The 15,590-nt window shown below is 33.7% G+C and overlaps 1 protein-coding gene across 1 annotated transcript in view; it reads right to left on the bottom strand.

Moving 5' to 3' along the window:
- The window catches only part of LOC129001808 (rho guanine nucleotide exchange factor 12), a 421,244-nt gene that overhangs the window by 10,679 nt on the left and 394,975 nt on the right, over positions 1-15,590 (bottom strand). The window contains exon 30 of the mRNA XM_054429256.1: positions 1,776-1,883. Coding sequence (XP_054285231.1) covers positions 1,776-1,883 — 108 coding nt within the window. The remainder of the gene's footprint in view (positions 1-1,775; positions 1,884-15,590) is intronic.

Raw genomic sequence — 15,590 nt, forward strand, 5'->3', positions numbered from 1 at the left:
AGCTTTAATTGTATAACATTGGATAAAGATGAATAGTACAGATGGGAACTGATATAACTCGTGACTTAAGACTATTAAGAAAACAAAGATTAAATTTTAAATTTCAAAAGTGTTCCATTAATCATTAGAGAGCTTTGTAACAAAAAGGAGGAATACAATTTTGCAAAGTAAATTCCACTCCAATATTCCTCTCTTCCATTTTAACAACATTTCTGATATTGATTCTTCTAATATTAGCAAAGTCTGGGCTGGAATGAAATGTTCGCTTTTGTCTGTTACTCTCTGTTCATAAACAGAATCCAAATTATTTTCCCAGTTTCTAGTTTACATTATTTGTTATTGATCCAAACTATCTTTCCAATCAGAGTGCAGAAAATTCTGTTTCTTTATTTATCGATTCATTGGGATACCATTTTTCTATCCGAACGTGGCTATGCAGAAATACATTAATCACTTTCACTAATATCCAAATGTAATTAGTGACTATCAAACCATGAAATAACAACATTACTTTGTTGTTTGAGGAAAATTAACGTAAACAAATTATGTTTACGCAGAATTCCATTTAGTCTGTAAACATTTATGAGTTAAACTGTAAATACATCTTCTGTGGTTGGTATCTTTGATGAAATATTGTGTAATGTTGAAAGTAGAAAGGGTATTGAGTAATTTGCAAAATGAATACTATTAGATGAATAATAATAAATAATAATAGCAATTTAATGTTAGATAGATTCTTAAGAAGATAAAGGAAAGTACAGTTCTTGAACAAAAAAAATAATTTTTAGATGTATAGAATAAGAAAAGGCTACTTTAATTTGTGGAAAAGTAAAAATATTCATAAATTCATAATTGACTTTCCAATATTTTGTTATTTTATTTATATTCAAGGAAAGTAAGGTCTATATGTGAAACGTTGTTAGCGAATTTCCCTATAGGGAAGTAGCTATTACCGTAGGTCTCATGGTAAGACCTAGGCCCGGGACCGATTTACTTTTTCATTTTGATGTCCCAGAGGCCAAAAACACCATTCGTTCAAATTTTTATATATCTATTTTATATATATGTGTCCATCCGCACAATAACTTGAGTAATTTTTGTCCGATTTTAATAAAATTAAAAGTGTAAGGCGGGATAAACTTGAATGAGTTCGCGAACCAGCATGATCGGACTATGGGAACGGGGGTTTATGGGGGGTTTTATGGGGTAAAAATAGGTTTTTCCCATTTTTGACCCTAAAAACACAAAATTTCACAATTTCTTTTAAAACCATTTTGTAGAGTTTAAAAAAACAAATAATTTAGTATATTGAAGCGTTATTATGCGCCTAATTGTTACGGAGAAAATTCAAAAAAATTGTAATTTTAAAATTCCCATGTCATTCTTATGGAGAATAAGTCAACTGTTGTAGTTTGCTTCTTTATGAACATATTTTGATAAAATTTGGAAAATACATTAATTTCTTACTAAACCACAGTACATTTTAACATTTTACATCTAAGAAAACTTTTTTACCCTCCCTGTTGCAGCAAACCTAAGTATTCATTAAACTAATTCTGTTTAAATAGGGAATAAATGTGATATTTTTTAGGAGACACTTTAGTTTAAATCCAATCAGGCAAATGGAAATTCGCTAAGTCTGCAGGTTTGCTGCGGCGGGGGTGGTATTTTAATGTTTTGCTGCCACGGACACTTATAAATACCTTTAACAAATATCTATCCATTTTTCACACTGAAAACAATGAGCCAATGGATGTGTATGTCAAGCTACTTACTCTTTGGTTTTGTCATGGTTGTCTTCGTGAGTGCTGGTGTCCTGGCGTCGATGCTTTCCTTCCCTAGTCTTGTAAGCTTCGGCAGCATCTGATATGTGCTTGAACCACCTGTAACAAACCAACGTAGGCTTAGTTTGACCACCAACATATTTCGATACAAGACTTACGATGATTATGCCAACATGGTCTTTAGATCCTTAGATGAACTATTTTAAATATACAATCTGGACTCACTCCAAAAAATTTTAGATATGACTCTTAATGTAATATTTCGCATAAAATGTTCAATTAAAAAACCAAAGGCTAACTAAACTAAGTATCATTATAATTAAGATGTGCTAGCACAAGAGAGAGCTTGACTTAACACTGAATAATGGCACGATATCCACCACCATGGCCGATTTACCGAATAGGCACATGCCTAGGGTGCGAGGCAATTGGCTTTTTTTTGGAGGGGGGGGGCAAAAAATTGGAAAATAAAATATTTTGTGGTTGTATTTGCATACGGCCGCGTTAAACTTCTGATAATCCCTCGTGGCCGTGTAGACATAATTATCGTCTTGCGCGATGGCGGTCAAATTCTGATCACCCCTCGCTGCCGTGAAGACATCATTAAATCGTCCCCAGTGGTCGTGTGCACATAGATAAGGCCTCCCACAATTGCAGAAAAATGGTTATCATCTCCCCTTCCGCGAATGAATGAGGCATAGTTCTGGCTTGTGGCTTTCATAGTTCACTGGTTGGGTCAGAGGATAACTTAGGTGTTCAATCTAAATTGTCTTATATAAAAAGTTGAAAGTGTTATTAGGCACTTTTCAATCGGCTTTTGGTCTATTAATGAAACTTGGACTGCAAAGTGTAATATTGAGATAGTAAATATTGGGTCCTGATTTTAAATTTATAAAACACTATTGGACTATTCTCTATAAGATAAAAATAATTTAATATCCATTTTGTAAATTTAATACACAATACAACCAAATCTTAACTGTAGTTGCGTTATCTAAGATCCTAAAATACAAGACAAGGTTCAGTAATGAAATTTTGTTAACCTCAACACAGCTAGATAACCTTCAAGTTTATGAGAGAGTCATAAATAAACAAGAGCTATAACTTTACTGACAAGTAAATGTCAAACAATGAACTTTGTAATATATTTGAAAAACTATTTATACATTTTGTTATTTTTATATTCTGGGTTGTTGAATTTCACGGATCAATTAAAAGGCCTAATTTACTTTCTTTGCCACTAGAATTAACAACAGAATGACTGAAAAACTGTATACCTTCTTGTTAAAAAAAACAATATTGAAAAGAATGTGATTGAATATTCTTTTTCATAACTAAATTATGATACATAGGTCGTTTTGATAAATACTACTAGAAAATTAAAACCTCTTAAACTTTTGAAATTCTGAAATGAGAAACATAAATTTAAATTAGGTAATAGAGTGGATCTATTCAAAATAAAGTACGAAGACAACTTGTTTGCTATTGTTTTATAGCTTTCCATAATGTAACTTTCAAATATTCATTCAACATGTTTCCTTACAGTTGTGTTTGGTTAGCTTAACACAAACAACTATTTTAAACATTGTATGTTCTATTGCCAAATGCCAACAAGGATGGGATTCCATTAGCTATGACAATTATGGTTAATGAAACAATGAAAGAAAACTAACGAATAATGAAACTGCCAGCTTCGTCTCCCCTATACACTGTCACTGAGCAGACAGAGAGGAGAGGAAGGTAGAGGAAATGGTGGAGAGGGGGGAGGCAATTAAAATAATTTAACAGATGGACTAAAACGAGAGGTTAGTGCAGAATGTGAGTCAGTCTATTTCTGAATAGCTACATTTGAGGTCAAACGCTTCTCAACATTCATAGAGAGAACTTGTCCTAACCTTGACCTAAGTTGCAACCATGACGACCTCAACTTGGAATCATCCAAGGTGAATTAGAAAAGGTGAATATATGAGCAGATGGATGGTTTGGTTTGGCGTTTGGATTCCTAAAGATTTGATTGGAGAGGGATGATCCTAAATTATTGGGGAATTGGGTTCTACCTCCATATCCTCAAAAGTATGTTTGTTAAATTAATTTCTGTGTTACAGTAACTTGATATATTTTTAGAAAACTAAAATTTTAGATATTTTTTTGAGACTTAGAGCTTTTGCTATTCTATTCACATTCTTCGTGTGGTAAGGAACATCTATGATCTTAGTGTCAACTAAGAAATTGTCAAGAGTCGCAAAAACAGTTGACAAATCCAGAATCCTGCATGACAATAAGCAATTAAGCATGCTGTTTGCAGTAATGTTAATACAATGACCATCCCATATGACCCATACTGGGCTATGAAAGTGGAATTGAGTTTAGGAGACCAACTTAAGTAAGTATTAAGTTTAGAAACTGGATCAAGAGGAACAATTCTCAACAATTTGGAAAATCAAGTGCTATATTTAATATCTTTAACAGCCATAAAATTTTCTATTAATATTATAAGAAACCACCTATATAATAATTATCACGAGAGGTCGTCCAGTGGTCGAAACTCGACCAAAAATATGTAATGTACTCACTTATCTATTTTCACCCCACACTGTAAATAAAACATGTGATTGGAGTTTCCTCCATTTGTTTTGATTTTCTGTTTATATTTCGTTGTTATTTCGTAACCAGCATAGCAACGCATAAGATCCATGTTAATTTTTTCAAATTTTTAAACTCATTTTTTGTGCTTATCTTTGAGCCTATTTAAATTTATAAAGGGATTCTGCACACCTACAGGAAAATAGCTTTCCAACGGTATGCGTAGATTTTCCCTACGATTCACACGAGCTGAGAAAAAAGGTTTTAAAGAAACATGCTTGCCTATTAATATATAGATAGATAATTAGGAAACAAACTTGCAAAATTTATTGTAATATTATTCTTTGTTCTACAGCAGACTACAATGTGTAGTAAGATTTCAATTTTTTTTTAAATAAATTTGAATTTATATATAAAAAGGCTAAAATAGTCGTAAATGAGTAAGATCACCTTATAACGGGAGGCGGAGTGCATGACATGGTGATTGGTGGAGAACTGATCCTCTCACTATATACAATTACAAGGGTCAAAACAGCTGATAACTCTCTCGATGTGATTTATTAGTTGTTGTGCAATTAAACAGTTAAATTCAATTTCGCTAGCGTTATCTGCAGTTTGTTTGTTTCAAATATTATGCAAACACCAGTGAGTTTTGACTCTGTTTTTTAGCGAATTTCCCTATAGGGAAGTAGCTATTACCGTAGGTCTCATGGTAAGACCTAAGCCTGGGACCGATTTACTTTTTCATTTTGATGTCCCCAGAGGCCAAAAACACCATTCGTTCAAATTTTTATATATCTATATATATATATATATATATATATGTGTCCATCCGCACGATAACTTAAGTAATTTTTGTCCGATTTTGATAAAATTTGGTTTGAAGGTGTAAGGCAGGATAAACTTTGATCGGACTATGGGAACGGGGGTTTATGGGGGGTTTTATGGGGTAAAAATAGGTTTTTCCCATTTTTGACCCTAAAAACACAAAATTTCACAATTTCTTTTTAAACCATTTTGTAGAGCTTAAAAAAACAAATAATTTAGTATATTGAAGCGTTATTATGCGCCTAATTGTTACGGAGAAAATTTAAAAAAATTGTTATTTTAAAATTCCCATGTTATTCTTATGGAGAATAAGTCAACTGTTGTAGTTTGCTTGTTTATGAACATATTTTGATCAAATTTGGAAAATACATTAATTTCTTACTAAACCATAGTACCTTTTAATATTTTACATTAAAAAAAACTTTTTTACCCTCCCTGTTGCAGCAAACCTAAGTACTCATTAAACTAATTCTGTTTAAATAGGGAATAAATGTGATATTTTTAAGGAGACAATTTAGTTTAAATCTTATCAGGCAGATGGAAATTCGCTAAGTCTGCAGGTTTGCTGCGGCGGGGGTATTTTAGCAAAGGAATAGGCAATGTAGGTAATTTAATGGTGTAAGATTGTAAACCCATTGATACTCTATTATGTAGAGGATGGGTCTTACTTATCAAACCTGAAGTTTAAACCCATTACACAGGCAGATCTATATATTCAATTCCGTAAGTGAATCGGTCCCCAAAAAATATCTTGAGCTAGGAAAAAGGTAGCATATTATAATATTAGGCTGTTTAGGATTCATTCTAAAGGTTACGGTCCAAGGACGGTGGGAAAAATATCAGAAGTGTCCAAAATTACCCCTGTTCTGCCCCACAGGCCATCAAAGATCCAGTCATTTTCTAATGGAAGTACTGCTACAGTGTTTCTATTAGCTGTTTTAAATACCAGCTGATGCAAAGAGATTTTATTGACTGTCATGACCAAAATATTGTCAAAATCATTACCATAGTACAGTACTGTGACAAATAAATTTTGCGCTATACCTTCACTATTCAAACACAAAGCATTGTAACTCAAAATATATTTATATTAAAATAGTTTAACAGCCGAGCATTACCAGTTTCACACTGGGTTGTTCTAATGTACAGTCTGCTGTACATGATTTATGATGTCCCGAGATGGAGTTTGATTTATTTATACTTCAGAGGGGAGGGGGGGGGGTGGTGGACACAGGAAGCATTGCCCTGTAACGGAGAGGAAGTGCTTAAGCCCCCCTGACTGCCTGAAATTGAATTTGTAACCCTCCAGGACTATGTACAATTGAATAAACATAATAATTATACTTAAATATTTATCATCCTATATATTAAGAGATAAGCATGTTTCTTTAAAATTTTTTCCTCAGCTCGTGTGCATCGCAGGGAAAATCTACGTATGCTGGTAGAAAGATATTTTCCTGTAGATGTTCGGAATCCCTTTATAAATACCGTACATAAAATCAAAACAAATGGAAGAAATTCCAATCAGACGTTTTATTTAAAGCATGGGGTGAAATTAGATTAGTTTTGATTATGCCACACGGTTTAATCCAAATATACAAAATATTTTCATTAAAATAAGCAATACGTACAATCGAGATCTGCCTATTATTACAACCAAAGATCAAGAATTGTAAAATGTAGTAAAATTAATACACACTTTGGTGTGTCCTTGTAGAAACCTAATCTAAATAAGAGATAAATATGTAGTCAATTTCTTTACTTCAAACCGTGACACTAACATGAAACACACAATAAAGTTGCCAACAACAGGATGGCAAGTCTCCTTACACGATTCAATTCCAATGACTACTTAACAACTAAGATTACGATTTATTTCAAGATTAAATACATCATATCTATAGATGTAATATTTTATTAATGCATATTTTAAGACTTTAAGAAATTTAAAATTTTGGCAGATGAGCTATTTTTAATTTACTTTGATAAATACAAAAATTTAAAGAAGTTCAAATACCACCTAGTAATTTCTTTTGGTTGCCAAAAGGTTACTCAGAATCCATTTGTTTCAAATATAAAAAAAATACTAAGAAGTTAAACATAAACAAATCTGTATTGGTTTAAACCAAACTCTTGGACCGACTCATGAAGTATTTCATCAGACACAGTGTAATGATCCAGCTCGATGGCCACTTAGAAAATACCTCGAGTGATTACAAACAGGTGAAAAGCAGACAGTTCACAGAAAACCTGCCACAGCTGTCACACGCCTGACTGCTTTTATAGGAAAAATACCTTTCTGTTAGACATATACAAGTTTGACAAGTTTTTTGTTGTTGTACATGATAACCGAGAAAATTCATCTTTATCATTTCAGATAGTTATTTATTATCAGCAGAAATTAATTTGTACCATCATCATTTGTAAGTTTCTTTGCTTTAAGGTCGGAGTATACGTTTATGTGTGCAATTAAATGTTAAACAAACATTTAAAGTTAACTAATATAAGTATCATTTAATATAACTAAAAATATGATAGGTGATTTTATTTTTTAACTTTTAGCCGAGCAGTAATAATCTAACTTACGTAAAGTAAACCATCACAAGGTGGATAACACAACTGGTTGGATTGATTTTTAACAAATAAATTACTAACAAGGGATTTATTGTGTTATATGTGTTCATGTAGTAAGAAAAGAAACAAACATTATATTTGTCAAAGAAATTATTGAAATAAATTGTTAAAAAATCAAATTCAAAATCGTACAATGTTAGAGGTTAAAACTACAGATAATGTCATATGCCGCAGAAGACACAAGGATCATCACTCATCTCCAACAGGTGGCCTGTTGAGCCTGAGGGACTTGTCTACATCGCCTTATTAATTAAAGGCAAATTGAATTTCCAATGTCACATTCGCAACTTATTTTTTAACTTTATTTTTAAAGTTTGTAAAAAAATACTTTTTTAATCAACAATACTCAAAAAAGCCCAGATACATTTTACAACTTAATTATAAGTCTGTTAAACCCCTGACTTACCATTACGACAATTCATTTCTCAGTTATACTGAATTTACTACTCAAATGATTCACGGATCATCTAGTACTTCTGTCTGATTCTACAGAATTAAACAACCAAAGCTAAATAATTGTGTATTAAATAACGCACCTCTTGAAATACAAGTTGCACATACCAATATATGTATGTTTGTTACTCTATCCTACGCACACACAGTTCTGATTAGGATCTCAATTTTCTATTCAAATTTATTATTAGGAGCATTTACACTCCTAATAAACCGCAGCAAAAATTATCTCTGAGCTATTGAGGATGCTGATGTAATCTTCAACTGCCTCATGGATCAACCAGTATTTCCGACTGATTCCACAGAATTATGTAACCAAAGCTAGCCCATTGAGCAATTCGCTATCCTACGCAAACACAATTCACATTTCCCGCCAGGATGTGACTCACAGCTTTTCAATCCACGTAAACAACGGTGTTATCTACATTGCATACTATTATCCTGGCTCTGGCAAGGTCACTGAGACTGTATCAGTGAATAAGCGTTGATAAAACAGTGATTAAAACAGTAGTTGTGACTAGAAAAGAAAGTTATTGGTTTAATTTTTCATCTATAAGAAGTACATTTTTCTTCAGATGTTTATACTGTAAGTTTGGTGTTCTATACTGAAGTAGAGAAGTACACTAGTGCGAATGTCTGAAGGATGAAATATGTTGTTGAACTGAATGATAATAATACTTCAAAAGCTTAAAAATAAAGTCAACACAGTTTATGCCATGTTGGTATCCAATAATCAAGGTTTTAAGGTTTTATTTTGGTTTGTGTGCTTGTCGTGGAATTACTTCAGAAACACTTCAAAATCTCAGGCCAGAAGAAAATAGTTGAACATCTCACATCAAAAATCACAATACAGTTTGGTAATTATTATTGAAAATAGATTTTTGATTGATTAAACAAACCCATCATTCCCTCAAACCTTTACTTAATTTTTCCATATTAAGAATGTGGAGTTGGTTTACTACCGCTTGTACATATTTTTGATGGGGTAAAGAAGAAGCTAAAGAGACTTGCAAGTTGTGAACATTTGAGCTCTGTTTTAGCATCTGAACATTTGAAAGACCGACCGAGATCGCGAGCCCAACAAAGATGGCACACCTCGGTGTAAACACATGGGAGTGGGTGGTACAAATATAGAATCTGACTACAGCAATAGTCCGTCAATGTGCAACTCAAAATCTGTTACATTGGTTTAACAGTGATTTTATCACTCAAAAATACTGTGTTGTTTTTACATGGGCTATAAAAAAATAATAGTTTTAGATGGCAAACATTAATTTGATTTGATTAATAACAAATGATGTTAGGTTTTTGTGTGGACAGTTTTGTTATATTATTTGAATCCAGTATTTTGAAATTAATCATTATTATAAAATACCTCATTAAAGAACCGTCCTTTCTTGTGAGAAAATGCTATAAAAATATCCTTCCAATGGAACAGCTGAATGGTCAGAAAAAAGAAAAATTAATAAATTAAAATTTGTTTATTAATAATTTAATTTAATGGTGTTGGAATATGATGCAATATGCTTTGTCAATTTTTATAAATGAATTTTTAAGTTTTTATTGAGGAAAAATTAAGTACTTTTCTATAAAATTAACAAACCAAAAGAGAAGTGTTTACTGTTCTAGTATATAATTTTGTAATAACTATATAACATTTAACTGCTTACCCAAATTACTTTGATTTTTTAGATAGTATAATAATCCATAAATAATTGAACCTGTCTGTCTAGGCATACCTCCATCCCATCACCATGCAACTTTGATCTACTTGTGACTATAAAAACTATTCCCTAACTGTTCCTCAGAGTTTTACCCAGAGAGTTTTATACCCTTCAGAGTTTTTTAAAGGGTTTTAAAAGCCACCACTTTAATCTTATTAGAAATATTTTAGATTATTAATAATTTCCACGAGACCAGTAATAACCTAATTTACATTTTTCATAAGATTTTTATTTCACGCAAGCCATTGACAGAAATCAGATGAATTGCTGGACCCAGTGTTTTTAACCAACTTAAATTTCCAAAAATTCAAATCGCCTATTACCTGGTGGCTTGCGACTGAACACCGTTGAACACATTCTTGATGGCATTTCCAGGAGAAGTCGGAGGGGATGACATAATGCCCAGTCCCATGGTCCTACCCAGCTGACATGGCACACCACCACACCACAACACTGTCACCAACACACTAACACCAACACGGCCACCTGTGCCACTCACTGAGTCACTCACACTTGTGCCAACTGCCAAGCAGTGTGCCGTGTCGGGTATTTACGTTTGTTCATTTCTGCGTCTCGACGGTAAACACGAATATCTGGCTAATGCATCATGGTGGAAACTTTACAGAATCGATGAGTGGATTTAATCAAATGAAGGTTATGACAGAGGGGTTGATTTCAGGGAACAGATTTTCTGTTTTCAATATTGTAAGAGGAAAAAAGTGAGTGGTTTATGACACAGAAAGCAAAGAGAAGTGGAAACATTCAAGTTAAAAACTTATTTCCCCCACCAAGGGAGACAACAATGTAAGAACTGTGAAATGGAGAAGTTGAATTGGGAAACTTAAGTTTTAGAGGGAAGAAATCGGAGAAGACATGTTTCCTAAGATCTCTTTAAAAGACCAATCAATTATTATTTGGACTCTCAAAAGACTAAATTATTGTTCATTCTGTATTCATTGGTTATGTGTTAGTTGACTACAAATACAACCACAGAGTTTGTAGAGCTGATAAAAACAATTTTCTTTCAAGTTAGTGACAACCTCTGACAACAATTTAAACAATTAAACCATAACAGTAACTAAAATACTTTATATCCCATTCCAAGCTAACACTAAGGTAACAAAAGAAAATGATCCACTAAATATATTGGTCTAGGAGGAACAATTACAGAGCTACAATGCTACAACTGATTAATATGACCTCCGACTACAGCTACCTCTGCAATAACTGTGCTTGGTAAATTACATGTGGGTGAAAGAATCAGGCACTGAACATAGGACGCTTGTAAGGAAATAATATAAACAACCTGATTTTTTACACATACATGAATTTGTCACACATATATAAATCTTAAGACCAAATTCTTATGGGAAGATATTCAACTAACTTATGCAAAAACTTTGATGGATGGGGAAATACAAAATGTTGCCATGACAGTTGCAATTAGAAATCCTATTTTTGGTTGTTTTAATTGGTCAGGTTGCTAACATTAACTGCACTGGAGGCAGAGCAGCTCAGATAAATACTGACTTTGTCTTTCAGACTGGTCAGCATGGTAACACTTGAACTTTCAGAAGGCCAGCAGGGCTGGGAAAATACGAAAAACATATTTTTTCATACTGCAGCAAAAACAGCTGTTTTTTAAACAAGCCGAGCGGGTCTAAAGCAGCTCTTTTTCTCTTATGGAATAAAAGTCAACTGTTGTTTCTCAGTTGTTGATTTCTATTGTAAACAATCACATGTATAAAACTCATTTATTAATTTAAATCGGTAAAAACTTATTGTTGTCTTCTTGTCAATAGTTCAACATATCAAATGTATAATGTACAAACTCAATTGTAATGGTTGAAATGATTGAATCACTTACTAAAAAGCTGCTTGTTTGCATAAGCAAAATTGAAAACAAGTTGGAAGTCGTTTTATGAGGTCATCTTATCTACATACTGTTTTGTAACTTAGTTTTCTTAAATGCAGGGCTATGTGGAGTACAAGAAACAAAATCTGAAGAAAGAGGCACAGACCTTGAGTATGAGTGCCACAAAAAATAACTACAGAACTCAGAAGCAGGAATTTCACATTTTTTTTAAGAACTTTGGCACGGTGTATGAACAGACACCCCAAAAAAATAAAAACACTGAATCCATAGGAAATTTGATGTAATAAGATTGACAAGAACTAAAGTATTTCATGAAAGAGGATCTAACATGTCTGTAAAACATAAGACGGCTCAAAAGCAAGCAGAAACCATCGCTCACGTCAACACTTGTACCAAAGACTCAATCGCAGTTCAAGTTTTGGCACTCTCTGAGAGTCAGACCTACGCTTGTCACTCACAGGTTATTCTGAGCTTGACGGCCACTAAACTAGGGATATTGTGACACATTCCGCACAATTTTGGGTCAGAACAAAGGGCTGCTGGGAAAATCTTAAGTCGGATCTATTTTTGAAATTGTTCAAAAACATTGGGGTCTCTTCTTAGTAAACATGAAAAATCATCAACTATAAACAAATTTGTCATAGTTCCCTCCACCAAAGGAATTAAAAATATGATTGAATCATTCGAAGAAATTTTGGGAATCACAGAGCTTCGAGTGAGGTAAAATACTCCACGAGTAACTTACATGGTCAAAATTGTTACTTCAAAACTACATGGAGTATGTATGAGGTTGTATTTAACATTTTTGTTGCTGAGGCTGGTGGTTACTTGTTCTTATTGAATTGACATTCAAGTCAATGATTTATTTTCCCGGTTACTAAAATGCTGAAAGGATACTAGGATAGCAAAATGGTAATTAAAGATACAAACAATTTGAAAAGGTTAACATTTGTGTTTCTGATTACATGTATGTTGTTATTGTCTGATATTTATTTCTTTTATCAGAAGAGACAGTCTTAAACTAACTACTGTAACCGACAAGCAGTTCAACCAGGTAACAGAATAAATAAGTAGCAACATCACAGAGGATGATTGTTGTCAATTCTATTACAACCACAACGAAGGGGAAATCAAGAAATTACCTTAACACTATACAGTTCTGGCTGTTTAATTTTTGTTCCAAAAGTTCTGAAGAATTAAAAAAAAACTGTTATCTATGACATATCTCGACAGAGAGAGGTCACATGATGTCATACAATATTGTGTGGTAGCCACTGGCCATGGCATGAGTTTACAACTTTAATGTTAAACTTAATTGTTCAATGGTTTATATTATTTTCCACATTCTACCCATTTACAGTAATTAATTGTTTACTGATGAAAAATTATGTACACTATGAACCATTTTAAAACTACGGCACTAAAGAGATCCGGTGTAACAAATTTAACTTAACTCCCACTGCATAAACAAGTTTCAGGGGGAAAACGATGATTGAATTGAGTGTAGCCAGAAAAAAATAAGCTGACTCACATGACATGTATATCACGTGTGCAAACTATGGTCAATCAAGAAAATAAATTGGAAAAAAAACTAAAGTACCAAGAAGCAGTTATATTTGGGTTCAAGACCCTAGCAACAATGTTTTGTAATTATTACTTTATTTAATCTCCAGTGATAAATTCTGGACTCAGATGCCATTTGTCTTCAGGCTATAAACAATTAATTATGCTAACTATAACATAGTGACAGAGAGCAACAAGCCCATGTGGCTCATGCACATAGAATGTGGTTGCCCTGAATGATGAAGTGACAAAACCAGGGACTCGACAATTCCCTAAAAAAATTGTAAAGCAACCCAAAAAACTAAAGAATTCTTCATGGATACCAAAATTGGTTTAGAATGTGTATGTCAAAAACCTCATTTTGAAAATCCAAGTCACAGTTATCTAGAGCGCCCCTTCACACAAGATTTCTCACACATCCTTACAAGAAAGTGTATTATGAAAAACCTTATTTTCCTTATCAAAGGCACACAACACAGTAACACCGCCACTGACAACACGACCGCAGACAGACTGAGGCGGCAGACACAAATAGCGGTGGCGGGCCACGGACGCGGGGCCGGCGGCTATTTTGAAAAGACGCTGCCGCGGCCCCGACTGACGACTGACACACTTGGCGTTATGGACAAGGGGAAACCGGAAACCGGTCCTGAGGAACCTGTGGCCTTTCACCTTCAAACTAGGTTCTGCCTCTGGCGACTGCACTACAGGAGTGTGCTGCGGCAGAGAGACGTGCTGTTGAAGGCGTTTTGGGTATTTACAAATTACAGATTCCTAACGACATAGCCTGTTCAATATGGCAGCAACATACTTAAAAAAAATACTTGGTAGAGTATTGGTTGTGTTGCCCAGCCACTGGTAAATGTTTCGGACGGTGAAAGATCACAGGGTTCAATGTACGACATATCCATAACGAGTTTGAAAGTTGGAACCTATTGTAAACGATTGATTATCATTCAAACATATACTACGTACATGCAATGGGGAAAATCAAACATTTTGAACTGTAGCACTGTAGGCCTAAGAAAATGTATAGTATCAAAACTAAAATACTTTTATTAGCGATTGAAAATCAGTATGGTCAAATATTACACAAAACAGTTATCACATGTATAGATTTAAACTAGTGTTATTGATCAAAAAACGTATATATTTCGATGCCGTTAAAAATATAGTATAGGTCTATAATTTTCAATCACTCACTACAGTGTTTACAAAAAATAACCTAAGTGACAACACAAAACCATGAAAATATAATACCTAAAGAACTAGAAGGAAGAGAAGCAGATGTTGATACTTGATGATGGCAATATACACACGTCTATCTCTGTATGAGAGAGACAAAGACGGAGAACGGAGAACTCATCACGGTGAGTGGTTGCGAGAGAGCGCCTGCATTAGTGTCGCGACCTCCCGCAATACACGACTGTAGCGCTAGTGGCGTCGCGTAGTCACAGGCGATATTGTCTCTCGCGTCATTCATCCGTCTCACAAATTATTTTCATCACGATGAATTTAAAGAGTGCTTAGCTTTTCAATATGAAACCCCCTCTGAATGCTGAAATGGATTTAACCGACTTCATAAGAATTAATTATATAAAATAAGTTAATAGTGTTTTATTTCCTTATTTGAAATATTTACAGATTATAAATTCACAAAGTGATAATTTGTAATTAAATAAAAAATCTCATTAAGAAACATATTATATACGTGTCAATTGTTTTTAAATTACCACCAAATGCAACTAGACAATATATTTTTGTAAAAAGACGTAAATACTTCTGTGACATTGCCAGGTGATCTTCTTCAGTCCTCAGACGACCCCTGGTTTCATATTATCCAAAGGTGCAACAATCAACTGTATTGGTATGGTGTCAAGACCCACCATCGGCGACAACACCGTTCGTTAATCGTAGACAATAACTTCAGCCAGTTAGTGTATTCGTGTTTATGACAACTCTTTACAACTTTACTCTAACTCCAAGCTCGAAGCTCGATTGACTAAGCGTTTTTTCCGCGACATTAGGTATGAAAGAGAAACACACCAACAATTATTGTGTGTTCGACGCGTAGTTTGAAACCAGTAGTTGACTGAAGTAAATTACCAGATCACGACCAGTTATGCAGGCATTTGGAACTTTGTA

The sequence above is a fragment of the Macrosteles quadrilineatus genome, unplaced genomic scaffold (assembly GCF_028750875.1).
Source record: "Macrosteles quadrilineatus isolate MER2022 unplaced genomic scaffold, UCM_ALF_1.0 Scaffold_8__2_contigs__length_117827958, whole genome shotgun sequence".
NCBI lineage: Eukaryota > Metazoa > Arthropoda > Insecta > Hemiptera > Cicadellidae > Macrosteles > Macrosteles quadrilineatus.